The sequence below is a fragment of the Megalobrama amblycephala genome, linkage group LG15 (genome assembly GCF_018812025.1).
Source record: "Megalobrama amblycephala isolate DHTTF-2021 linkage group LG15, ASM1881202v1, whole genome shotgun sequence".
NCBI classification, from domain to species: domain Eukaryota; kingdom Metazoa; phylum Chordata; class Actinopteri; order Cypriniformes; family Xenocyprididae; genus Megalobrama; species Megalobrama amblycephala.
The window spans coordinates 19,920,015-19,947,939 of record NC_063058.1 but is presented as its reverse complement, the minus strand read 5'-3'; the positions used below and the strand labels follow the sequence as shown (position 1 = coordinate 19,947,939).

The 27,925-nt window shown below is 41.0% G+C and overlaps 1 protein-coding gene across 1 annotated transcript; it reads right to left on the bottom strand.

Annotated features, from left to right (window-relative positions):
• Positions 1-44: 44 nt before the first annotated feature.
• LOC125247619 (interferon-induced GTP-binding protein Mx3-like) lies at positions 45-27,258 on the bottom strand. Its single transcript, XM_048159019.1, has 14 exons — positions 26,335-27,258; positions 25,431-25,627; positions 24,292-24,414; positions 24,065-24,175; positions 19,020-19,174; positions 17,583-17,721; positions 17,266-17,464; positions 5,716-5,794; positions 5,488-5,610; positions 2,598-2,730; positions 2,337-2,480; positions 2,128-2,204; positions 1,809-2,018; positions 45-1,727 (listed from the first exon to the last, which is right to left on the bottom strand). Exons 1-14 carry the CDS (start codon positions 26,412-26,414, stop codon positions 1,497-1,499), a joined length of 2,001 nt encoding a protein of 666 aa, XP_048014976.1. The 5' UTR covers positions 26,415-27,258; the 3' UTR covers positions 45-1,496.
• Between the last annotated feature and the right edge of the window lie 667 nt (positions 27,259-27,925).

Below are 27,925 nucleotides of genomic sequence, written 5' to 3'. Positions count from 1 at the left end.
TAGCGCAGGTTTTTAATGAAGCGGGGGGGGGGGGGGGGGGTACACCCATAGAAGTGGCTGTGTGCAAGTTATGCTCATTCACAAGTCAAGTGAGTCATACTAGCAAATGTAATGTTAATTATTAAACTAAAAATACAAAACTTTCAAAAACACTCAGCAATGTGATTATTTTATTAGGCAGTGGGTTTAATCAGTGCCATTAGATTTGCTATACGCCGTCTTCCTGTCAGCTCCTCAACCTGCCTTAGTGTTTTTACATGTAGAAAAGGCAAAAATTGTATTACACTGTCCAGTTTTTTTCCTGAACGATGTTGTGAGTTCCTTTTGCAATTCTTGATTCAGCATAAATAACCTACATGGTGACATTTTTCACAATCACGACAAAATCAAAAATACTGCCCTAAACTCACTAGCAGGAGAGATATAAACAAACCAGACTAGAACTGAACACAGCGTGACGGCAGCTTCACATCCTCTATATCTGCCCCCTCGATGGCAGGCAAGTCTTTCAATTCAGTAGAAAAATCGTTCCTCTTCATAACATAAGGATCACGTCTAACATATTTAGTGATTTTTTTTATTTATTTATTTTTTTTTGCTTATATCTATCTTTTGAAATATTGTCTAAACCGCTACAATACGGACTTTCCTCTATGTCTTCCATTCTGTTTCTTTACTTTCTGCCCTCCAACTGAATTTTCACATCATCAGAACCACATGATTCATTTTTTCCCCTCACTCATCAGTTCCCCTGATGATAAGGAGTTGATTTGGTCAGTGAATCTTTTTATGGTCTGTAAAAAAAAAAATTAAATTAGTTTCATAAGCCTGTTACACTATCATTAGACAGCAAAAGCAAATCTTCTGAGGTAAATAAGGCATTATCTGAACAGAGAACATTTTCAGGTGCTGTTCATTCAAGGCATAAGACAAAAGCAACAGAATGAACTATGCTATTCAAAAATGAACTTCTTTATAATTGATGTTAAGGTAATTGCAAAAATTATCAGTTTCTCAAAATAGCAACTATATATCTTGCGGTTCAAACGTTTATTCTCAGAAAGTTTGTAATTCTGTAACACTTACAAATTTGTGTCTCGAAATTTTTACCTTTTTTTAATCTTTTTTTTTTTTTGTAGTTTATTTACTTCCTGCCCTCCAGCTGAATTTTGCACATCAGAACCTTGTGATTGCAAATAAGCTATTGATGTTGAACATATGCAGCACTATAAAGGGTTTGAGATCACTGGTGAACTTTATGTTGTCTTGTTTTAATAAAATTTAAGTGAAAGTCATCTTATAAAACATTATAAGATTAACATGTTTTAACATAAATTTAAGTCTCGTAAAACCATGAAAGTTTGCTACTGTATTTTTTTACGGTAAATTACGGTAAATTTTTTACTCTAATTTTTTTTAGAGTATATAGAGGATATTAATGTTTTTTTTTTATTTTTTTTATACAGTGTATTATATGTATTTTCAGATAATGTCCTCTATTCAGTACAAAAAGTGCTAATTGCTTCCTGAGCAGTACTCAAACGTTTCAGGCGCGCTCGTAGGTCATTGCGCCTTATGCTGACATCAGAGTCCTCAAACAGGAGATCACGCACATCTGGCTTTTCCAGTAAACTCAACATGTCAGTATACAGGAGCTGAGCAGTCTCCTTCAGCATGAAAAAAGAGATCATCATGGGCAGTTGGTCAGCCATCCGCTGCACCACAATCTGAAAGGAAACAATGAGATACTAAGTTCCACACCACGAGCACTGCATTGTAATTTGTTAATGAAAACTAAGAAGATGTACCTCATAATATGCCTCCAGCATTTGACTGTACTTGCACTTTTTGTCAAAGATTGGTAACTGATCTTCTGAAAATGTCTCATTTGTAATCTCATTCAAGAACTTCAAGTAGATGGGATCTTGAGTGTAGATCATGCTTTCCATTTCAAACTGCTCTTTGATCCTCTTCTTTGTCTTTTCTTGCTGGTTTGACTGAATGTTGTGAATTTTGTCCTATGTGTAAAAAGGAAAAGTCAAATGATAAAGTACAGAGGAAAGGGATCTTGATTTAACTTGGAAAAAAAATGGACACGTTTTGCCACCAATTAAGAGCATTATTTACCTTAGTAAGGTTTTGAAGGACAGGGTAGTTCCGGAAACACCGACTCACCACATCAATGAACTGTGAGATGATGATTTCTTCGGAAGAAATGCATAAAGTCAAGAAGATGAAATTTGTCATTAAGTGTGATCTAAATCTTTTGTTTTTATAATGGAAGCTCTCCAAAATAACCTAAATAAGTCTTTAAACACAAAGATGTGTGATGGTACCTTTGACGGTATTGAGTAAGTCAATGGATGGCTCCTTAAGATTGGCCACATGTTTTTGCAAAATCATCTCAAACAGTCTGTAACTACTGAAGCCGACCAGTTCCCTCCCTCTGTTATTCTGACTCAACTCTTTTGTATTGCTGACTTGTTAGGAAACAAATAGATTTCCTATGAAATTAAATGACTTTTTCATTTTCATCAGAACTCTAAGGAAAAACAACAGTAAATTTAAAGTTGTAGCATGTTTGGAAATATACTGACAGGATGTCTTTGTACTGTTAAGATGATCACTCCACTTCTTGAATTCAGCCCGAAGCTTGCCATACAAATTTCCCCCACTCATGAGTTCCCCTGATGATAAGAAGTTGATTTGATCACTGAATCTTTTTATGCTCTGTAAGAAAAAATTACATTTGTTTCATGAGCCTGTTACACTATCATTAGACAGCAAAAGCAAATCTTCTGGCATTATGTGGCAGAGAATCTGGCATTAAATAAGGCATTATCTGAACAGAGAACATGTTCAGGTGCCGTTCATACAAGGCATAAGACAAAGCACAGTGATTTTAAACAGAATGAACCACGCTATTCAAAAATAAACTTCTTTTAATTGATGTTAAGGTAATTGGAAATTCCGAATTCTGACTTTTTTTCCTCAAAATAGCATATCTTGCCATTCAAGTTTTTTTTTCCAAAATAGCAAGTTTGTGATTCTGATTCTTACGCAATTTTGACTTTTTTGTCACACAGTCGCCTCTAATGATTCTAGGACAGCCACCTAAACTCTCCACTGTTTCCATGTAGTATCCTCCGATGACCTTCGGCTCACTGCTTGTTGTGTACACATTTAACCAAATGATCTTTCTTGAAAAGCCATCAATACAGCCATTTATGCAAATATTATATGGCTTCAGTTTGTCATGAGAATCAAAGTGCCATATGTAATTTGGTCCTTTTGCAAAATACGTCGATGGAGACATTGGGCTTTCCTGAATTCTACACTATCAGGATCTAGCGAGCGCAAAATTAAGCAAACGTTCTTTTCTGATATGCAGTCTGTTTTCTTTACACTTTGCATGCATCCGACCTGGCCTGACTTTTGGAGTTTATGCTAAATAAATACGATAGCGTTTTCAATACTTGAGTATTATTTTTGTCAGAACAGGCTTCTAGATCTCAGAATGCATTTTAAATGTCGCTCGCTGCTGGTATATCTGTGTTGAAATGCAAGAACGGAAACAATGTCTTTTTATTGAAGTCCAAGTTTAAAGTTTAAAATAGATCTCTATTAATTCATGCACATCCACATCCATTGTCTTGTTTTCTTGTTGTACGCAAACCGTAAATTGTAATGCACAAGCATGTGATGTGTTTCTTGTGTGTACGCAAAAGTCTATATATTTTTTATTTTTGCAAAGGTCCCTGTCAGGAGTTTGGTTTGATTCCTCTTTTCCTTTCTCTCCGAACTGCGCGTACGCTTTCGCACAGCTGTCCGCCATCTTAATCAGCAGTTGCGCTCTGCACATATCTCTCACCTATTCCTCCTTTGCCCTGATCACCTGGCTATTTAGTTCTCATGCTCTTCTCTCCTTTTTGTCGGGTTATTGTTTGTTCATTCATGTCTGCAACTTACGCCTTAACATTGTCTGCTCATCTAGTCCTGTATCGCCGTGTGTGTGTGGCAGACAGGGATTTCACCCTGTTATCTTCTGCCTACCAGTCTGCTCTTCTGCACCGCCGTGTCTGCCAAGTGAAGCGAGTGTTTGGCGTTTCCAGTGTGCACTCTCTGACAGCAGCTCCCTGCACCAGGCAACCCACCTGTTTGATGTCTGGTCCCTTTAAGTTTCCTTCTCCTGACCTGCATCCGCCTAGATGGCCAGTGATTGGCAGACAGCCTATTTTGTCCTTTTCCTGCTGTTATATAAATAACTGAAACCAGCTTTCACTTTTGGGTCCTTTCTACATTGTGACAGTCCCTTTATTGGCTCCATAGGTTTATATCTCTTTTTAGGGGCGGCAATTTTATGGACAAAAGTATCTGTCTGTATCACAAAATGGATATTAAAGGTGCCCTAGAACTTTTTTTAAAAAGATTTAATATAAGCCTAAGGTGTCCTCTGAATGTGTCTGTGAAGTTTCAGCTCAAAATACCCCATAGATTTTTTTTTATTCATTTTTTTAACTGCCCATTTTGGGGCATAATTAGAAATGAGCCGATTCAGGGTGCGTGGCCCTTTAAATCTTGTGCTCCACGCCCCAAGAGCTCGTGCTTGCCTTAAATCTGGTGCTCCACGCCCCAAGAGCTCGTGCTTGCCTTAAACAACATAAAAAAAGTTCAAACAGATAATATAACCCTCAAAATGGATCTTTACAAAGTGTGCGTCATGCAGCATGTCTAATCGCGTAAGTACAGTGTTTATTTGGAAGTTTACATTCATTCTGAATGAGTTTGAGGCTATGCTCCGTGGCTAACGGCTAATGCTACACTGTTGGAGAGATTTATAAAGAATGAAGTTGTGTTTATGCATTATACAGACTGCAAGTGTTTAAAAATGAAAATAGTGAAGGCTCTCTTGTCTCCGTGAATACAGTAAGAAACGATGGTAACTTTAACCACATTTAACAGTACATTAGCAACATGCTAACGAAACATTTAGAAAGACAATTTACAAATATCACTAAAAATATCATGTTATCATGAATCATGTCAGTTATTATTACTCCATCTGCCATTTTTCGCTATTGTCCTTGCTTGCTTACCTAGTCTGATGATTCAGCTGTGCACATCCAGACGTTAATACTGGCTGCCCTTGTGTAATGCCTTGAACATGAGCTGGCATATGCAAATATTGGGGGCGTACATATTAATGATCACGACTGTTACGTAACAGTCGGTGTTATGTTGAGATTTGCCTGTTCTTCGGAGGTCATTTAAACAAATGAGATTTATATAAGAAGGAGGAAACAATGGAGTTTGAGACTCACTGTATGTCATTTCCATGTACTGAACTCTTGTTATTTAACTATGCCGAGGTAAATTCAATTTTTGAATCTAGGGCACCTTTAATGTTAAATGGATAAGAAATGTTTTGGTTCCAGCAACTAATCTTAATTCTCCTAAGTATGAAGATGTGATGACTTGAGATCCTACTTCAATGAGGAATTGTTTGGCTCCCTTAAGATCTTCTGGCGGTCCAGCCTCATATTCCTTGAGCTCCTCACTCACGTCCCATAACCGATTTTTAATCTGCTCATTGAGCTGTGGCAGTGATTTCTGACAAAGATAGGTGAGACACAATTTGGTTATAGTTTCTCACAAACCACAAAATGCAGTACCACCAAATTCATGACTTGTAGGTTGAGACATTTACAAACTTACTTTGATATGATCAACAAGATTCTGAGTCAGCTTGACAGCAAGACATTTAATAGTCGCTTTATCCTCATTCAAGAGGCATCTGTAGAAAAAGAGAAGGCACATAGTTTAGATGGGAATTACTTTAGATCATATAGCCTTCTGTAGCTTGATAAAAAGATAATGAAAAATCATAATGGACAAAGTGAACATCACAAATTTTACATTCATAAAAAGATTTTTTTCAAATATGAATTATTCATGAATAATGTATGATTATTCATACATTAAATTTATGAATTAATAATAAATATCATTTGGTTTTCGGGGAGTTATACCACATGACATTTTACAATCTGTTGTTCCAAATATGCATGTCTTTCTTTCTTCTGTGGAATACAATATAAGATATTTTTATGTTGGTAACTAGGCCGTTGACGGTAGCCATTGACCTCCATAGTACTTTTCCTACTATGGAGGTCAATGGCAACCGTCATTGCCAGCATTCTTTAAAATATCGTCTTTTGTGTTCAACAGAAGGAAGAAACTTTGGAACAACTTGAGGGTATGTGATGATTTAATTTGGGTGAACTATCTCTTTAAGGGTCTGCAGGGATACTTTCTATAATATATTTTTTTCCTTGCATGATGGGTATGCCATATGGCCTATGATTTTGTGGACAAATATATAAAATAAGCTATATAAGTTTTGTCAAAATATTTTGTGAAAAAAACTATGTAAATAGTTCACCCCAAAATTAAAATTCTGTTATTAATTACTCACCCTCGTGTCTTTCCAAACCCGTAAGACTTTCGTTCATGGAACACAAATGAAGATATTTTTGATGAAATCTGAGAGATTTCTGTCCCTCCATAGACAGCTACGCAACTGACACTTTGACCTTCAAAAACTTTTTGTAATATAACAAAGAGTGAAAAATTTAAGGGGGTCTGAATACTTTCCGTACCCACTGTATGTAAACAAATAAATGATGTTGGCATGGTAGCACATTTTCCACAACGGCACTTATCCAAATGATGTTTTATAAACGTAGTTCAGGAGGAACAAGTCAAATAAGATACCCAATCATTTCATCATCTTAATCATTACGTCATCTCAACCAGCTGTCAACAATCTGTAATCAACGTATCTACCCAATCGGCATGAGTTCAGGCCTGTATATAATCACAGTCAAACTCACCCAAGGATCCTCGACAGTTTCCAGCATTTGGTCCCGCCCTAAGTTCCTAACATGTCTGAAGTCGCGTCCGATGAAGAATCTTTCATCCTCGAGGAATCTTTGCCACAATCCTCTGGCCTTAAGAACAATTTTTCTCCAATCCAACGGCATTATTTCGGAGGGGCGTCAGCCCAAACAAACGGGTCCCTGCATGCCAAAACGCCGAGGCCTGTCACCACGTCCGAATCATTCGCGATATCCTTCTGTGTATTTCCCTACTCTGGCCCATTCAATCATTACTGTCATAGAAAAATGACAATAAGGCAGCCGAGCACCAAGCTCGAGTCTCGGGCAATGCCGCCTCTTCCCGCGACGGAACGGGCCTTCTTCCAGCGCCAGGCCGCCGCAGCAGGCCTTCAGTAAACCCGGAGCCGCGCCGCAGCGCAGATCCAGTTCCCAGCCGGCTCACACTCTCCACTCCATCGGCTCAACCCCACAAGAAGCACAGTTTAAATCCTTCTCGTCTTCTTTCCTGAATTTTCAGTCATTCCATCTGGATCAATGTTGATCGGGGGATTGTTTCTGTGACTTGCCGTTATAAATTACTGTGCCGCTTCCTTGCGGTTAAACACGCAAACAGTGGCTCATATATCACGTTCAGTTCGCACGCTGAATCACTATGAAACTCGGAACTTATTGTCATCGCTGTTCTGCGATTTATCAACAAATCGCTTGGAAACTTAAAGTAATAGTATGCATTTCTGTAACTTCAACCCACAGCTTCACTATTGAGACGAGGCACAGACTGGTAGGACAAATTCTTAAAATCCTTCTTTTGCTGATGCATTTAAATAAATTTTACCGTTCCTATTCATCTGCATGTTCATCTATATTTAGAACTAGCAGAAATCTGTAAGTAACGTAACGAACCATAGACAAATAACCAGTGAATAAACTGTTATGTTGTATGTTCCTATGCAGTTTGATAAAGCATGGAATTTGATTTGAGCAATTTGAGTACCAGGTCTGGATAAGTATTGGGAAATAGAATTAAAAAGTAAACAAATAAATTTAATAAAAAAAAAAAAAAAAAAAAAAATTCAAGCAGCGTGTTCATGGTAAATTTAATGCTTGTTGAACACAATTGAATAAATCCAAGTTGCACATTTTTATTATGCAAAGCTCTCTTTTTACAAGCTAGTCTCTTTTGATCTTTACTAAATGAAGGTGCACGTGACTCAAACCAGCAACAGTTAAAAGAACAAACGATCATCTAAATCAGTCTGTAGCCTACTTTGCTGTTTGATGATTGTTCAACATCAATCAATTACAGTACAAACTGTAAACGACAGTATGGTATCAAACAATCGTGCCAGAGGTGAATATATGCAGGTTATAAAGCATTTTAGGCTTATTAATAAAAATTAATAATCGACTTCTCAGCCTTGCACAGTTTTGCTGAACTCAAACTGAATTTATGGGCTTTAACTTAAATACAGTTAATTTCTAGGCCTCACCACATAAGGAAAAATAGGATATTTTTTTATTTGTTTCCATCTTCATAGATGGTCCAAACTGTTCTAAACAGGAACTGCTATCTTTGCTCAGCTATCTTCATGATGCGCATAATCCCGCAGGTCGCTTTTTCATCTCCTCTCTCTAGCTTCTTCGATTCATGCACTAGAAGACAGGCGTCAGGCTGCAGTGAGCCTGGGCTGGGCCCCAGATTCCCCACTCCTCCTCCCTCCGCCTAGCCACACACCGCAGTTTCCCAGGTGCCACACCACATACAGCTCTCTTCGCCCTCTGGGCGAATGCCTTCCCTCCTAGCGTGAGGATGCCTCCGCTAGCAGAGCAAGCTCCGCTGTTTCAGCCATTTCATCCCACCGTCTCTTACCCTATCCATTGTCTGTGGCCTGTAGATGTTAGCGTGAGGATGCCTCCGCTAATAGCGCAGGCCCGGTCATCAGTCTCAAACTCTCTTTTTGTCTTTGGTCTACAGCTCAACCACGGACCTTAGCGTGAGGCTGCCTCCGCTAGCGGCGCAGGCCCAGATGCCATATTTTACTCCCCAGTTTCCCTCTTTTCTACACTTCTTGTTCCTCCCCAGGCTCCAGGGACTGACCCAAGCGTGAGGTTGCCTCCGTTAGCGGCGCAGGCCCAGAGGCCTTATTGGACTCCCAGCTTCCCTCTTTTCTACACTTCTTGTTCCTCCCCAGGCTCCAGGGACTGACCCAAGCGTGAGGTTGCCTCCGCTAGCGGCGCAGGCCCAGAGGCCTTATTGGACTCCCAGCTTCCCTTTTTTCTACACTTCTTGTTCCTCCCTAGGTTCCAGGGGCCAGCCCGAGCATGAGGCTGCCTCTGCAAGCGGCCTCGGTCCCAGCCATTCCTCCAGCCTGCCTTTCCTGATTTTCTCTTCTCAACATTACTTTATTTATATCATGTAAACAGCATTAAGAACCTCCAAGCTCCCAGCAGACCACTTTTCCCAGCAGACCACTTTTCCAGTAATTTGTTCCCCATAGGAGTAACAACCACAGCTGCTCAATAAGGCCTTTCCCAGCATCAGATTCAAACACTTGGTCACTGGTCATAAGAAGCTTTTAAGAACTACATCAAACTGTTTCCACATTAAAGAAGCCTAACAAACGCTTATCAGCTAGGTTTTCAGCTCCAGCTCATGTTCTCACACATACCCACAAGCCATATCAAACTCAACTAATACCATCATTCCAATAAAATGGGAATGATCTCATTGCCAGTGCAGCGATGTCGCCTCGGCTCCCGCAGGAGCTCAATTCTTCTGGCACTTCTCTCCACTGCAACAGCAGTGATGTCACTTCGGCTCCCACAGATCAGTTCTTCTAGCTAATTTCTCCACTGCCACAGCAGTGATGTTGCCTCGGCTCCCGCAGATCAGTTCTTCTGGCTAATTTCTCCACTGCCGCAGCAGTGATGTCACCCCCGTTCCCGCAGGAGCCCAGCTCTGCCCAAACTCCCCCTAATCCAATGTTGCAAGAAATCTCCCGGTCTTCAAACTAACCCTCTAAACAGATGATTCAAACCACCCAGTCAAATCAGTCAAACTTCAATCTGACACCATGAGTATTGAGCTCCCATAAGAACCTCAGAAACAGTATACATTTTCTATTCTCGTTCAACTATGGCTGGGCTTATCTGTCCGATCGCTGCGAGTATTGAACTCCCGTCGGACTGCGCGAAAGCCCTCCCAGTTGAAAATAGCTAAACTAGCTGAACTCCCGTCGGACGTCGCTAGAGCGCTTACCAATCTAAAATAATTAAACGTTTACTTCACTGCCAGCAGGGGCTTACCCGTCCGATTGCAGTGAGTATTGAACTCCTGTCGGACGCCATGAGAGCCACCCAATCCAAAATAACTAACGCTAACCTCACTGCCAGCGGGGGCTTACCCGTCCGATTGCTGCGAGTATTGAACTCCTGTCGGATGCCACAAGAGCCCTTACCAAACATTAACCCCTCTGCCAGCGGGGGGGCTTACCCGTCCGATCGCAGTGAGTATTGAACTCCCGTCGGACGCCGCTAGAACCCTCCCAATCTAAAATAACTAAACATTCACCCCATGCCAACCGTGGCTTACCCGTCTGATCGCAGTGAGTATCGAACTCCCGTCGGACACCACACGAGCCTCCAATCTAAAATTACTAAACGTCCACCCCACCATCAGCGGGGGGCTTACCCGTCCAATCGCAGCGAGTATTGAACTCCCGTTGGACGCTGCTAGAACCCTCCCAATCTAAAATAACTAAACATTCACCCCATGCCAACAGGGGCTTACCCGTCTGATCGCAGTGAGTATTGAACTCCCGTCGGATGCCGCAAAAGCCCCCCAATTACTAAACGTCCTCCCCACCGTCAGCTGGGGCTTTCCCGTCCGATCGCAGTGAGTATTGAACTCCCGTCAGACACCTAAAGGGGCCCCCTCAGCTGAAGCTACCCTTCTAGTCGCCGCAAGTAACGAACTCCTGTCGGATGCCATTCCTTCTCAATGTTCTGGCTGGTGGGGTTTTACCCATCCGATCGCTGCGAGTATTGAACTCCCGTCGGATGCTGCAGATGCCCCCAGCCAAAACATCTAAACCTTATCTTAGTTTGCTGGTCGAAGAGGTTCATATTCATTGGTTCGCTGTGAGTATTGAACTCCCATCAGATAGAACCCTCCCGATCCGGCAGACAGCTTTCTCCTTGCAAACATCAGCCTTATTTCTATATTTTTGGGGGGTTACAGTTCCCGGCTGCTGTCCGTAGCCAACATTTTGCATTTTTGGGGGGGTACTCTGTGTTTGGGCCGATTACCGAGCTCGGAGCCCTCTCCCCGGACAGCACGCCAAATACGTTTACCAATTAATTTACCTGACTTATTTGTAAGTGTGAACTCGTGAAATGATGTTTTATAAACGTAGTTCAGGAGGAACAAGTCAAATAAGATACCCAATCATTTCATCATCTTAATCATTACGTCATCTCAACCAGCTGTCAACAATCTGTAATCAACGTATCTACCCAATCGGCATGAGTTCAGGCCTGTATATAATCACAGTCAAACTCACCCAAGGATCCTCGACAGTTTCCAGAATCCCTCCACCACCCCGTCTCCTCACACTCTCTGGATTACTTCATGTAATCTAAAAGGGGGGGGGGGGGTACTCTGTGTTTGGGCCGATTACCGAGCTCGGAGCCCTCTCCCCGGACAGCACGCCAAATACGTTTACCAATTAATTTACCTGACTTATTTGTAAGTGTGAACTCGTGAAAAAGGTATTTGTAATAATGGCAGAGGTCTGACTAAATTAGTGGCGCTGGTTAGTGTTACAATACAGACGGCACAGAGGCAGATGTAAAAGCAAGTATGGCGGTTTTATTGATATCAGCAGAGATCAGGTGAGTAAATGGTAAATGGAGAGTTTGATGAGATGATAGGAGAATGATACTGTCCTTTGTGGTTTGCAGATGGAGTTCTTGGAAGATAATCCAGATGACTGAAGACGGGGAACACTCACACACACGGAGAAGCACACAGGAGGATGACAGGAGACACTGGAGACGTTGGAAGCAGGTAAGTAGCAGATAGGAGTCCTTGAGGTAAGTACACATTAGTCTGTGATACGTACAAGACCGGACAATGACTGTGTGTGTGAGTGTGGCAGATATAGTGCTGGTGATTGCTGTGATGATGATGTGTAGGTGGCGGTGATTAGAACTCCGGTGATTGAGTGCGTGGGTATTGCAGGGAGGTGGAACCTGACGTGTCTGTGACAGTACCCCCCCTCCCACGGCCCGCTCCTGAGGGCCGAAGACCCCGACGTCGTGGTGGCCGACCTCGAGGCCGTGGGGCAGGTCTGTCCGGGTGGCTGGTGTGGAAGGCTTGTAACAGGTTGGGGTCAAGGATGTTGTTTCTCGGGACCCACGACCGCTCCTCTGGCCCGTAGCCCTTCCAGTCGACGAGGTATTCCAGGAGACCACCACAGCGCCGGGAGTCCAGAATTTCATGAACCTTGTATGCAGCTCCATCCTCCAGAAGAAGTGGAAGGGGGGGCTCGGCGGCTGCCACGTCAGGTTCTGTGGAAGGAGAGACAGAAGGGTGGTGAGGTTTTAGCAGGGAAACATGGAAAGTAGGGTGAATTTTGTATTGTGGAGGAAGCTGAAGACGATACGTGACGGGGTTGATCTGCTTGATGATGGTGAACGGGCCAATGAAGCGGGGACTCAGCTTTCTGCATGGCAGACGCAGTCTGATGTCCCTGGTCGACAGCCAGACCTTCTGCCCTGGCTGGTAGTTGGGAGCGTTGGAGCGACGAAGGTCGGCTGTCATCCTGCGTCTGCGCAGGGCCCTCTGCAGCTGATGGTGGGCTGAGTCCCATACCTTCTCGCTCTCCCGGAACCAGTAGTCGACAGCAGGAATGTTGGAGGGTTCCCCGTCCCAGGGGAACAGTGGGGGTTGGTAACCGAGTACGCATTGAAAGGGTGTTAATCCGGTGGAAGGTTGACGGAGGGAGTTCTGGGCGTACTCGTCCCAACCCAGGTACTGGTTCCAGGAGTCCTGGTGGCCATGGCAGAAGGTACGCAGGAAGCGGCCGATCTCCTGGATCTTCCGTTCCGTCTGCCCATTCGTCTGAGGGTGGTATCCGGAAGACAGACTTACGGTCACACCCAGGAGGGACAGAAAGGCTTTCCAGACTCGGGAGATGAACTGGGGCCTCTGTCAGATACGATGTCCTCAGGGATTCCATAGTAACGAAAGATGTGGTTGAACATTAGTTCTGCAGTGGTTAGAGCGGTAGGTAGACCTTGAAGAGGAATTAGTCGGCAGGCTTTGGAGAATCGATCCACTACCACGAGGATGCAGGTGTGACCGTCTGAAGGTGGGAGATCCGTTATGAAATCCACTCCCAGGTGTGACCATGGTCACTCAGGAACGGGCAGAGGATTGAGCTTGCCGGCCGGCAGATGACGAGGGCTCTTGGAGATGGCGCACTCCCTGCAGCCCTGCACGTACCTTCTGACATCCCTGGCCAAGTTGGGCCACCAGAAGCGCTCTTTCAGTAGCGAGAGGGTCTCATTGACCCCCGGGTGACCAGTGCCAAGTGATGAGTGAGCTGCGTGGATTAGTGGAGTGCGTCGTGTTCGGGTGATGTATTGGAGACCTTGCGGGCAACCCGGCGGAGTGTGGGTGGAGGCATTGGAGGAGGGCAGAGTTTCCTCGGACCACTGGATGGGACTCACGAAGAGGGATTCTGAAAGAATGGGTTCTGGAGTTTCATTTTTCTCGTCAGGAGCATGGAGACGGGGTAAAGCATCACCCTTGAGATTCTTGGAGCCAGGACGATAGGAGATAGTGAAGTCAAATCTTGAGAAGAACATAGCCCAGCGAGCTTGACGAGGGTTCAGTCTTTTAGCAGCCTTGAGATACTCTAAGTTTTTATGGTCGGTTAGCACTTGGAAAGGGTGTTTGGCTCCTCCAACCAATGCCTCCATTCCTCCAACACGAGCTTGACGGCCAGGAGCTCACGGTCACCGATGTCGTAATTGACCTCCGCCGGGTTGAGCTTACAGGAGAAAAAGGCGCATGGATGGAGTCTACTTGGCTGCCCCTGCTGCTAGGAGAGGACTGCTCCCACTCCTGTGGTGGACGCGTCCACTTCTACGATGAAAGGGAGGTCAGGGTTAGGGTGGACGAGGAGGGGAGCAGTGGTGAAGGCGTCTTTGAGGGCTTCGAAGGCTTGTGTGGCATCTTCGGACCAGGACAGAGACTTGGGCTGATGACGAAGGAGGTTGGTTAATGGACAGACGATGGAACTGTAGCCTTTGATGAATCGGCGGTAGAAATTGGCGAAGCCTAGGAAGCGTTGGAGTTCTATTATGGTTGTAGTTGTGAGCCAGGATCTGATGGCATCTACCTTCCCCTCGTCCATCCGGATGCCACTGTGATCGATGAAGTATCCCAAGAAGTGAACTGATGACTGGTGGAAGGAGCATTTTTCCGCCTTGAGAAACAGTTGGAACTGCCATAAGCACTTGAGGACCTCCGCAACGTGGTGGCGATGTTCGGCCATGCTCCGGGAGTAAATGAGTATGTTGTCGATATAAACCAACACGAACTTGTGGAGAAACTCCCGGAGCACCTCATGAATGAAATCCTGGAATACGGAGGGGGCGTTGACCAGTCCATAGGGCATGACCAGGTATTCGTAATGGCCGGTGGGCGTGACAAAGGCGGTCTTCCACTCGCCCCCCTCGCGTATCCGGATGAGGTTATACGCGCTGCGGAGGTCCAGCTTAGTGAACACAGTGGCACCACGGAGATGTTCCAGGGCCGATGGGACGAGGGGAAGTGGATAACGGAATTTAATGGTGAATTTATTGAGAGACCGGTAATCTATACAGGGCTGCAAGCCTCCGTCCTTTTTTGCCACGAAGAAGAAGCTGGAAGCAGCAGGGGAAGTAGACGGGCGGATGTATCCTTGATGAAGGGCCTCTTCAATATATTCCTCCATGGCCTTCTCCTGTGGTGCTGAAAGGGGGTAGATCCTTCCCCGTGGCACTGGCTCACCCGGTAGCAGATCGATGGCACAGTCCCATGGCCGGTGTGGAGGTAGTTTGGAGGCTCGTTGCGGGCAGAAGACGTCGCTGAAGGGGGCGTAACAGGATGGGATGTCGATGGATCGCTTCTCGATGGGGCTTTCGATGGAGGTAGCGCAGACAGTGAATTCTTTTGGACGTGGAGGAGGAGGAACAGGAAGCCCGGAGAAGCAGTTGGAAAAACAGTGTTCGCCCCACTTCAGGATCTCGCCCGTGCACCAGGAGATGGTGGGACTGTGTTGCTCAAGCCACGGGCGCCCTAGAACCACGTCAGCGGTGGATTCCTCCAGAACCAGCAGATAAATATCCTCGACGTGTAGTATCCCTACACGGAGTTGTAGCGGTCCCACACAAAGACTGATCTTCTTGCAGCCTAGAGGCTTTCCGGTGATGGAATGGACTTGGTAGATGGACGGCGAGGGCGAGGTTTTGAGCTTGAGTTGACGGCAGAGCGCACTGGAGATGAAGTTCCCGGCTGACCCTGAATCGAGGAGCGCGACAACTGGAACAGATACATTTACAGCAGTAAGGTTTACAACAGTGGTGAGTGGTTTCATCTTTTTTATGGAGGGAATGATGGCACTCACCAGAGGTCTTGGAGGGCAGATTGGGCATGCAGAGAGCTCATGCCCAGGAGAACCACAGTAGAGGCATAGATTCAGGGTCAGTCTTCGTTTACGTTCGGTAGGGGAGAGACGAGAGTTGTCAATTTGCATGGGTTCGCTGGCTGGTTCTGGGGAGCTGACGGGTTCGGACCGACGGAGGAGGGAGTGTTGAAGTGGCTGGCCCTGGTGTTCTTCGAGACACGACTGCATACGAGTGCCTACGCAGATGGCGAGTTGGATGAAGCGTTCTAGGTCGATGTTGTTCTCGTATGCAGCGAGATGCAATCGCAACTTCGGCTCCAACCCCTGGCGGAAAGAGGTGATGAGGGCTTGTTCATTCCACCCGCTGCTGGAAGCCAGAGTACGGAACTGCAAGGCATAATCACTCACTGAGTTAGATCCTTGTTTCAAATTATAGAGTTTCTCACCGACTGATGAATCCAAGAGGGGTTTTCCAAAGACTTCGCGGAAATGAGAGACGAAGGCTGAATAGGATTTCACCACGGAGCCTTTCTGAATCCAGAGTGTGTTCGCCCAGCGGAGAGCCTTTCCTTGCAGTTGTGAGATGATGAAGGCGATCTTAGTGGTGTCAGTGGGGAAGAGTTGCGATTGCATCTCCAGGACCAGCTCACATTGCAGGAGGAATCCGCTGCAATCCTCTGCCGATCCTGAGTAGGGCGCCGGCCTGGCCATGGGACTGGCGTGCATGGTTGGAGAGTGAAGCGAAGAAGTGAACGGGGAAGCGGCAACAGGTGCTGGTGACGGTGACGAAGTTTGTGGTGGAGTGAGTGCTCAACGCAGCGCGTCTACGAGCTCCTGGAACGGGTCTGGTTGGCTCATGCTGATATCCTGTCGTTTTGTTGGGTCCGGTCTTCTGTTACAATACAGACGGCACGGAGGCAGATGTAAAAGCAAGTATGGCGGTTTTATTGATATCAGCAGAGATCAGGTGAGTAAATGGTAAATGGAGAGTTTGATGAGATGATAGGAGAATGATAATGTCCTTTGTGGTTTGCAGATGGAGATCTTGGAAGATAATCCAGATGACTGAAGACGGGGAACACTCACACACACTGAGAAGCACACAGGAGGATGACAGGAGACACTGGAGACACTGGAGACACTGGAGACGTTGGAAGCAGGTAAGTAGCAGATAGGAGTCCTTGAGGTAAGTACACATTAGTCTGTGATACGTACGAGACCGGACAATGATTGTGTGTGTGAGTGTGGCAGATATAGTGCTGGTGATTGCTGTGATGATGACGTGCAGGTGGCGGTGATTAGAACTCCGGTGATTGAGTGCATGGGTATTGCAGGGAGGTGGAACCTGACGTGTCTGTGACAGTTAGTGTCTAGATGATAATTATATATAATATATATATACACGATAGCAAATCAAAGCAACATGAAAAGCCAACAATGTAGGCTAGCATTAACTACTAAAGTACTGTATCCAAACACAATATTTTAAACTAACCATTTGGAGACGTCCTGCTGTAGTCCAAAAAGTAGCATGTCATGGGACCTTTAAGGTTTTCTTTTCATTCACTTCATTCTTTTAATAAGGACATTTGTGTCACCCTGACCCTGACCTCAAAACATATCAAAATTTGAATTCACAAATGAATACATGCTAAAAAGTTAAAATGATAATCTCCTCAGATTGTAACCTGAAATAGTCATGATTTTGGAAGAAATCTCTCTCCATTTGTTTCGCCTCCTCCAGAGAAATGTTCTCATCGATCTGCTGTTGTCCTCTACACTTCACCATGACATAACCTTTGCTGAGAGGAATCACTTTGTTGTGGATAATGTCCAGAATGTTCTTCTCTGTTCTCTTGTCTATGAGGTCTGGCTTCGTTAAAATGGCTGTGAAAATTGAAACATTTTTATTATGTAAAAAGTGCATTTGATGATTTGAAGTCCTCAAATATATTTGGGGAGATATTAGATTTTAGATTAGTTATGTGGATCATTGCTTCATTACCAACAGTTCTTTTGCCCTCAGGATCTACTTCTTGTGCCATTTTTAATGCTTCTGTTGTTGCGATGTCAGTGTTACAAGGGACCACTACCAGGTTTATTGTTTCTGGCTTCTCAACAAATTTCATAATCAGACGTTTGATCTGCAAGACATGAAGACATAATTTTAAAACTGGATGTCTATGTTACAGAATGCACTCAAAAAAATGATACGTTAGATTTACTTATTTTTTTTAATGTCAACAGGTTCCACGTAACTTCATTATGTTGTATTTAATTAACATTATTTCAGTTAACTTAAATTTATTACATAAGTTAACTCAATGCCATTTAGTTGAATCAGGTTAACATTCTTTATTTTATCCAAAACCATTAAGTTTAATTATCCTAAAATTAATATCAAATTGTTTTAAGAAATTAAAACAAGTAATCCAATTTAATTGATTAGTTTATTTAGTGAATGCATTCAAGAACAATATTCATAACTTTTACAAAATCTTCACTCTGTAAAGACTTTTATTGTTGGGTGTTAGCCAGAAGATGATTTTATTCCATTTATGGCATGCCCAAAATAGTTGTTTGTATTATTAAAACAACTTTAACTGTTGTTAGCAGGTCCTCAACCCAAGCACATGTTCTACTTCACCACAATGGTAATCAAAACTATTAACATAACAGAAACTTTTAAATAACAACATAATAGAACAGTAAACATTTAAAAAGTCTCTCCATTTTCTCATGTTGCTAAAAACTGCTTAAAATAACACTTTATTTCAACATTTACTCTCCCAGATCAGCCTGATGCATGATGGAAAGTAAAAGTGTTTTACTCGATTGAAACATGTTATTTTAATATGAAAACATCAAGTTAAAAAGTAATTGTTTCATGTGAATTTAACATAAATTTGAACCAGAAACCTAACACAATGGTGTTGAATCAAAATAAGTTGTTTAAAGGTGCCATAGAATTGAAAATTGAATTTACCTTGGCATAGTTGAATAACAAGAGTTCAGTACATGGAAATGACATACAGTGAGTCTCAAACACCATTGTTTCCTCCTTATGTAAATCTTATTTGTTTAAAAGACCTCCGAAGAACATGCGAATCTCAACATAACACCGTTTACATTGTATAATACATTGCAATGTATTATAGAGTCGCGAGCTCAGGGGCGGGGAGCACGAGCATTTAAAGGGAAAGCAAGCTGAATCGGCACATTTATAATTATGCCGTTTCAATAGGCAGATAAAAAAATGAATAAAAAAAAATCTATGGGGTATTTTGAGCTGAAACTTCACAGACACGTTCAGGGGACACCTTAGACTTATATTACTTCTTGTGAAAAAGCATTCTAGGGCACCTTTAAATAAAGTGAACAGCATCAAAAAAACTTTTTTTTTTTGAGTGTGTGGCATGTAAAATTGAATTATATTGCTCACCTGGTTTCCAATATCCTCTGGTTGTCCTTTAACTGGGACTCGGGCAATTCCAGGTAGATCGATCAGTGTGAGGTCACACACATCTGGTGACATGACCTCTAAAGTGATGAGCTCATCACATATTCCAACCCCTTTTCCTGCCAGTTCATTCTGGGCTGTAACACACACACTGCAAAATTAACTATGTTTTAAGAAAAAATATGTCCTTTAAAGCAGCGTGAATAACTACACCGATTCGTCTTAAAGTGAAGCTTCCTTTTTAGCACATTCATTGACACAAATGGGGGGCCCTCTAAAGAAGTTGGAATGATTCAGCCAGTTCAAAAAATGCTGTCAATCAACTGCCAAAACAAGCCATTGTAAAGAGGCTATAGCAGACATACTCTCATGTTAAACATGACTTTTGTCGATAAATAAAACTCAGTTGTATAAGCAGTGATCCCATCATTGCAACTCAATTTCTGCACACTAATGAATGCTTTCATCATAACTTACAGTGCAAACGCAATGTAACTAAGAGATTTGTTGAATAAAATGGGAGTTTTGGCGCAAGTCCAGAACTAAGTCACTGATAAACTCGCGATGTTTGATTGACAGCTCCAGCGATTGTAAAGGGAGTGTTCTTTGATTGCTTTCTATATATAATTTAATCACATTTTAAATAACAGATTATTTTCATCCTACTAAGAGAAACAATGTGAAGTTGACCATTTAGTCACTGGTTTGATTTACTGACACATAGACAAAGAACATCTGACTGTACATGAATCATTACATCAGATTAGGCATTAGAATTAACACAGTTAACTCAAGTCCATATCATAAAAAACAACAAAGCCTTCACCGAAATGTGATTGATTTACCAAAGAAGTCAATAAAAGCTTTTATTGGGCTATCAAGGACTTTTCAGTTCTGAAACTTACAAGATATTCTTATAGAGTGATGACCTCTTAAATATCAAAGCTCAAGGAAAAGTTGATGTTTCAAGTGTCTTGGAACATGCAGCATTATGGCTGAATCTGAAAACGCCCCCTATACCCACCTCATTTACTATTCCCAACATTAGTTCACTAATACAGTTCACTTGATGGAGTGAATGAAAACGAGTGAGTAAATCTGGACACTGATGAAGGGCTGCCAGTTTTGCATAGTTTGTCCTTGCTGTTTAATAATCATTTGAAACTTACCAAACTGTCATGAATGTCATGAAAATTTGTGATCCATTTCAGCAGAACTGAGAGACTGTAAGTTTTGACTGCTTATATCTCCTAAATGCAAATTTTGTCATTGTTTTGGAACACACCAGGTTATTCATAACCTTAAGGCTAACATATTCATACTAAAAGCTAAAAAACTTAAATTTGGATTTCAGGGGTACTGTGTATTTCCAAAGTCCCTTTAAGACAAGTCATTTCACATGGCGGCCATCTTTAAAACGCCTCTCGGGCATTCAAGTGCAGCTCCTATCTCTTTGAATGGGGAACATCAAATTCTCCAAAGCTGTTTGCCAAGCTTTCGATTAAATTTCATATTTAAAATCACTGATGAAATCTGACAACAACTGTCTCATAAATTTTGTTTCTAAACGCTCGAATCATGACAAAAAATTGTATTTTTCAGACTGGATCAAGCTAATGCTCATGCGCAATCCTATAGTGCGCGTCTCTTGTGTCTCATTTCGGAGACACAAGTCTGATTTTTTCTATAGGAACTAGAGCTTTAAAGGCCGCTGCAGTGACTCAGTGACTTTACCAATCGGCGATTGGCTCTTATTTAGAAGGCGGGACTTATTCCGCCATATTGACCATTGCAATTTCTCCCATTCATAATAATACGAGTGACACGTCTTGTTTATTCTATAGTCTTTGGTATTTCTCACTGTTAGCTTAGCATCATGCTAACGACAATATGAATCAATTTTAGCGCAATGAATCATATATGACATCAAAGACTTTAAATTACAGAAAGATGATGCACTCCGAAAGTGCAATGCACAATATGACAGAATAAGTCCCGCCTTTTAAGTAAAAGAGACAATCGCTGATTGGTAAAGTCATCGCGTCACTGCTGCTGTTGTTAGAAGCTCCGGTTGCTATAGAAACAGTCAGTGTTCAGTGACACGGGCTTAGGACTGTGCATGCGCATTAGCTTGGTCCAGCCTTAAAAATTCAATATTTTGTCATGATTCAAGCATTTAGAAACAAAATTTATAAGACAGTTCTTGTCAGATTGCATTGGTGTTTTCAAACATGACATTTAATTGTAGTTTTGGAGAATTTGATGTTTCCCCATTTAAAAGGATAGAAGCCCAAGAGGCGTTTCAAAGATGGCTGCTGAGTGAAATGACTTGTCTGTACCATTTTGACTTTGCTCGCTGTTTTGCTTTTATTCTATAACAGCACTTCTCAAAGTCCGGACTCCGGTCCGGATCCGGACCCGGAGGGAATTCAATCCGGACCCGTCTCCATTTCGTATTTCAACAGCAGTAATTGTGTGTAAGGGATTAAAAATCTGGATTTCCTACTTTGATAAAAAATCATTTGTTTAGTGTTTTATGTCTTTTTGGAGATGGTCCGAAATTAAAGCGAAGGCGAGATATTTAAAGTTTTCCTCCGTGATTCAGTTGCCATGACATCCAGTGCCATGACATCCAGTACTTTTGATGTAATTGGGCGCGAGTCGCGCGAGGCGACACTTCACGCGCAGTAAGCGTTTGAATGGGTGTGGAGCAGTGGTTTTCAATCTGCGGCCCGTCACAAATGTAAATGCGGCCCGTGATATGCCGACCACAATAATAATAATAATAAATTAGCATAAAATTTTTGTTTTAAAATTTAAATTAAAGTGAATTTAAAAAATATAAATGAGCTATAATTCTTTATTTGTCATATAAAATAATTTTGGTGAGCATTTATTATTTTCAGACATCAGGCAATGTTGGCTAATGACGCAATCACTCAGTTAACGAAACAAACACAAGTGCGCGCTTAGATAGAATTCAAACAGTAGCCATTAATTTTGTAAATTTAAGCCTCAAAATGGTCAAATTTGTTATTAAAGGAGAAAAACTAAATGTGGAAGATAAAATGAAGGAACACATGCAAACAAGAAGAGTCGCAGCATCAGCAGTAAAGGTAAGAAGAATGGAAGAATCAGTTTGCTGTTAGGCCTAATGAGCGAGATGGGCAGCCTTGTTTGCTCTGTAGTAAAGTACTTGACAAGCAAAACCTACAATTTCAAAAGACTGAACTGTGAATTCAATGTGTTGGTTTGATGTATTTTAAATCAGTAAAAATAACCGCATTAGCGCACCCGCGGCTGGAATTGTCACGGCAAAGAAGACTGGATACAATTGCAAGTTAATATCTCTTTAATAGAGCTTCACGCCAGGTAAGTAGACCACAAAACACACAGCAGCAACACAGACAGCAGGAGAGGGGTAACACAGGGACTTCGATGGGCGATGAAGTGTCCGTGATGAATGATGGTCCTGAATGGTGAGTCCGTGTGTCCGTGTGAGTATCCGTGAATGAAATCCAGAACGAGTAATCCAACGAGACAGACAGGTAACAGGAAACAGCGACGAGAATCCAGTCCAGGAACAAGAAACACGAGAAACAACGGGACAACACCAGGACTACAACAAACGATCTGACAAACATGAGACGAAAGACAAGGCGTTAAATAGGCAGGTGTAATGATCCACAGCTGCCGCTGATCAGCAATCAGCGGCGACGCCCACACAGAACAATCAAGTGACACATCCCAAAACCTACACACAGACAACAGTATGAGACAGCGGATTAGTGAACCGTGACAGGAATGAGCCCAACTCAGCGCGCGCTCGCGGATCCGATGCTGCGCGAGGGATTGCGACATGACAGAATGCTTGATGTCGTCAGAGATTGTAATTAGCCTACAGTGCGCTCAGTGTTGTTTGTAAAAAGAGCTGAGTAACATTTGCTTATTAAGACATTTATGTGATTGTTTGGTGACTATTGCGATGATGTTGAAGAGAGTCATAAAGTCATACAGAATTAAATAGCAACTTAAAGTGACATATACAGTTTGTGTGTTCATTGAGCATTACTGATACTTATTATAAAGCTAATGTCAGTAAGTTAGTTTTTATTTGTTATTTATTGTGTGCAACATCTAGATATAATAATAGTATTATCTGCTACCAATCAGATTTAATGTTATGGTATTAGCTGCTAATACCATAACATTAAATCTGATTGGTTTGCATTGGTGACGTCATATGTAAATTATATGCGGACCGTGAGACTTGCACTTGGACCATTGTGCGGCCCACTGGGAAAAAAGTTTGAGAACCACTGTTCTATAATATTCTCTTATCTTATCCACCTTATTCCTACGCCCCATGACGCTTTGAGCGAATTATGGGAGTAACTTCCGTTAAGCTGTAAACAGTCAGTGAAAGGCTCGCTCTATGAACGCAATAATATGTTTTATTTTTAAACTGGGTACAATGAGATGCCATTATTCTACTCTCCCTTCAACCAATGAACATTAAAAGGACATTTAAAGTGTAAAAGCATCAGCAAGGTACTTTCAACAGACCATGAAAAAGCGCAATTCTTTCTACATCAATAACGGACGGGTTAAATATAACTATATATATAAATATAACTATAGTGATATATATCTGTATTATGTAATATACGTTGCATAATATAGCCTACGTCAGCATTCCGTGATACTTATGGAAGTAAATGGAAGTTCCCCAAACCGGAAGTGCCACCCATAATTCGAAACGCAGTAGGCTAATCAGAAATAAGGTCAATAGCCCTCATATAACAAAATGTTGCTATGCAACAAAACTGATCCCCTCTAGTTCTGTGCAGTGATATGGTGAACTGAAATGATGAATTAAATTGATTGAATCAGCATCCAAGATTATAAGCCATCCATTTTTTTAACACAAAACAATTTTTTTATATTTATTTACTGATTGTGACTTCATCTTGAGAATTTGAATTCTATATTATGCTCCAGTAACTCTGATAAGAAAATTTACTAACCTGCTTCAACATGTTCTTCAACTAAAGAAGGATCTCCAAATTCAAATTTCTTCTCATCATAAGTTACATTTGCAACCTTTCCACTTGCCAGTTTGCTGGCTTTAATAGGACCTGCAAAATTTCATAATTTAAATCCAGTTGTAAGATTGATTATTTTGAGCCAGTTGCAAAAAACAAACATAAAAACATCAAGTTAAGAACACAGAGATTGCAAGCAGTTTATTAACCTGCAACAAATGAGGGATCCACAAATTCAATTCTCTTCTTACGGTAGGATAGAACAGCCTTCCATCTGACTCCACCTGTTACCTTCTTCAGCCTCAGCTCTAGTGGACATCTGGTGACAATTCCTACAGCAAACACAGTTCAGTTAACAACCAAGTAAATTGACAGTGGAATATTATGTGACAAGATTATAATATATACAAAAAACAAAAAACAAACAAACAAACAAACAAAAAAACAGTGTATGTGCTGACAAAAGTAATCATTCATTAATTATTAAAGGAACACTCCACTTTTTTTGAAAATAGGCTCATTTTCTAACTCTCCTAGAGTTAAACAGTTGTACCGTTTCCGAATCCATTCAGCCGATCTCCTGGTCTGGCGGTACCACTTTTAGCATAGCTTAGCATAGTTAATTGAATCTGATTAGACCGTTAGCATCTCGCTCAAAAATGACCAAAGAGTTTCGATATTTTTCCTATTTAAAAGTTGACTCTTCTAGTTGCATCGTGTCCTAAGACCGACGGAAAATGAAAAGTTGAGATTTTCTAGGAACTAGAACTATTTTAAAAAAAAAAGTGGAGTGTTCCTTTAAGGCCCATTCACACCATGGACAATAACGATAAAGGTACTGCTCTAAAAAAAATTTTATGTAAATGAATAGCAGAGTCCAAACCACAGCTATCATCTATCAACTAACACAACTATTATCAACTATCACAACGATTATGGCACAGACAGAGAATATATATCATTGGAATAAATTCAGAATGTTTTTTTTCCAGCTGACAAACTATAAAAACATTGACAGCCAATCAGAATCCATCCTGCTTTAAGAGCTTGAGCATTTAAAGTGGCAGAGACTTTATTGCAGCAAGCTTAGAATAAACGAAACAGTATCGTCCGCTGATGTGGACGCTAATATAGTTATAATTTTTATAATTTTAATTCTTTATAGTTATGGTTCATGGTGTTAACGGGCCTTTATAATCAGACTTTGGCATAACCAACTTGAATTTATTGTTCTATACCTTGTGCCAACATTTCAGGCGGGAAGTACAATAGAGCAACACTGAAGGGTGTGGGCTACCTACAAATGGTCACTGAGGGTAGTAAAAGGAGAGTAAAAACCAGTCCTCACCACTTCCTCTTGGTAATGCAACTCCAGAAAGCGCTTCCAACACAGAGCTTTTTCCAGAACTCTGGTCTCCGATCACTACAATAGTTGGTAATGCCAAGTCCTTGTGAATGCCAACTGACCGCAGAGTGTCTATCAGATCAATGTAAGGACGAATGCTCTCCTCTAAATAACTGTGAACTTCTCCCTTCATTTCTTCACTGTAAAGACAAAAAATATACATTTGTATAAAAAAAAAAAAAAATCTTAAAATTTTATTTAGGTTTTGGGCATTAATTCAGCTTAATATTACATGTTTTCTTCTTCAAAAATATCCAAAAATCACAAACTGTAGGTAAGGGAACATTGTTATATTGGAAATAATCATTGTGGTCGTCTGAGGGCACTATGCCATTTGTAATATCTGATTGCAAAATGCTGCTTGGACAAGAGAATTTCAGTACTAAAATAATAAATAAATACATAAAATATTGTACAACTTGTTTATTATTGTTTATACATTACTAATCTGTTTATTATTGTTTGGAATTTTTTAATTTGAATGATTATGAACATAAGCATAAAAAACAAATTAGTATTTATTGTGTTAATATACCATCAGTTAAACCACAAACCTGGCATGGACATATGTATAATTACAATATAAAGTTATCATAATTGTTATTATTATTAATAATATTTTTTGCTGATTTAAAGTCAGTGTAAAATAAAAGTACATAAATGTATTTCTACTTCATTATAAACTTAAGTTAAAACCCTACCCTTCTAAACTTTCATTGTATAAATGTACATCTAGATAACAAGACATTAGGCATATAAAAGCATATAAAATTATTTCTAAAAAACTCCAATGTACAGTACTAATAATTCAGCTTATTTAATAATAAGCAAAATAAAATATACTAACCTTTCGTTTTGAGAACTGTCACTATCTTTATCATCATCAGCACTTCGACTTGGAGATGAGAATAAAGAAAAAATAGACATTTTCTGGATAAACAAGGAAAAAATTTAAAAGTCCTAAGAAAAGAAGATGCCTCTTATAAATTGTATAATTTAGGTTTCAACCAAATAGAGCATTTGTGGTGATGCTGAGGAGAAATCAAAAAGAGCTCTGTATATTCTGAATTTATAGTGAAACACACCCATGATAAAAATGCAAATGCAGACACACAGGTGGAACATGTGACAGACAGATTACAACAAAATAATTAAAAGTTGAATGGTTCCATAAAGAACCTTTAACCTCCATGAAACATTACCTTTATACAAAAGGTGTCCTACTAAGTGATTAAAATTACACTTTTGCTATGTCTGACTAATTGTATCATAAGTATATGCTGTTTTTTGATCATTGGATGTTGTGTGTTTATTTTCAGAGGAATAGGGTGTGACAGTAAGAATATTTTCCCACCGTTTAATTGTCATCGGTGACACCGGTGTTGTGTAATATTTGGTTCCTGTGAAAAACTGTTCCAGTGGGTTGAGTATACGTGAATATTCATGACATTTCCCGTTTAATGGATTATTTCGAAAAGTTAAAATTAAGATTCAATGTTAAGCATTAACTGCAACAGTTTACATTTTCAAAACTATGAATATATTGTGTAATATGATAAATCGTCTGTGCTGTTTTGCCTGATTGATTACAGACATTTGGATTTAGGTAAGGGCAGAGCAAACAGTAAGTGAATAACCTATTCTAATCTGGGATGTTTATTACTTGTGACCTATTAAAATATTTATAAGCTAGCCTGTTGTGAGTCATCCTTAATTTCTTGTTTATTTTGCATATAGCCAGTTATTCTGTTAACTAGCTCCATATAGGCTACCTGAGGAAAAATGTTTTATTAATATTGCAGTCATCATAAACATTGCAATTTCTATTTTATTATATAATACAATGCATAAACCTTTAAATCATTGTTCTGATGGCCCAGTCTTTCTTATATAGACCAGCAGTTACCTCAAGAATATTATTCTATTGTTTTTCAGAAGCTTCATTTTGCTTTTGTGATGCATATCACCATCATGTAAAGTTACTGTCTGTTTCAGACTGGATGTGAGTGCTGAAGTCACTGGTAGCTCTGGCAGTGTGTGATCTGGACATACATGGAGGCTGTTTATTGAGTGCCAAGACCCTGTTTTAATAATCTCAGTCAGCAGACATTCACTTAATTTTGCTTTGTTAGAGTTGATGAAAAGAATACAACTGTAAAAACAATCCAAATAAAACACTAAAAAATATGACATATTTAATTTGTATACATGCACATCACATTAACCAACATTAAAGAACAGTGAACATGAAAGTGTTGTTGAATTATTGAAATATTAACTTTATTAATCTCAGGGGGACTTCAAGTAAATATTTTAGTTCAACAGAGTTTGGCTGAGAATGTTTGGGATTCCCTGCCCTATAATGTTGAAGATCAGAAATGGTATAATTGTATGTATAATATTTTCAAATCTTAAACACCATTAACACAACATTATGG

What these genes read in the sequence shown, in the direction of transcription:
- LOC125247619 (XM_048159019.1), bottom strand. Translation starts at nt 26,414, where the DNA reads ATGTCTATTTTTTCTTTATTCTCATCTCCAAGTCGAAGTGCTGATGAT. An exon ending in CAGAGGATATTGGAAACCAG is followed by an intron (nt 17,722 to 19,019) that starts GTGAGCAATATA and finishes CATGTCTTGCAG; the next exon opens with ATCAAACGTCTGATTATGAA. An exon ending in TGCTGGAGGCATATTATGAG is followed by an intron (nt 1,728 to 1,808) that starts GTACATCTTCTT and finishes GTTTCCTTTCAG; the next exon opens with ATTGTGGTGCAGCGGATGGC.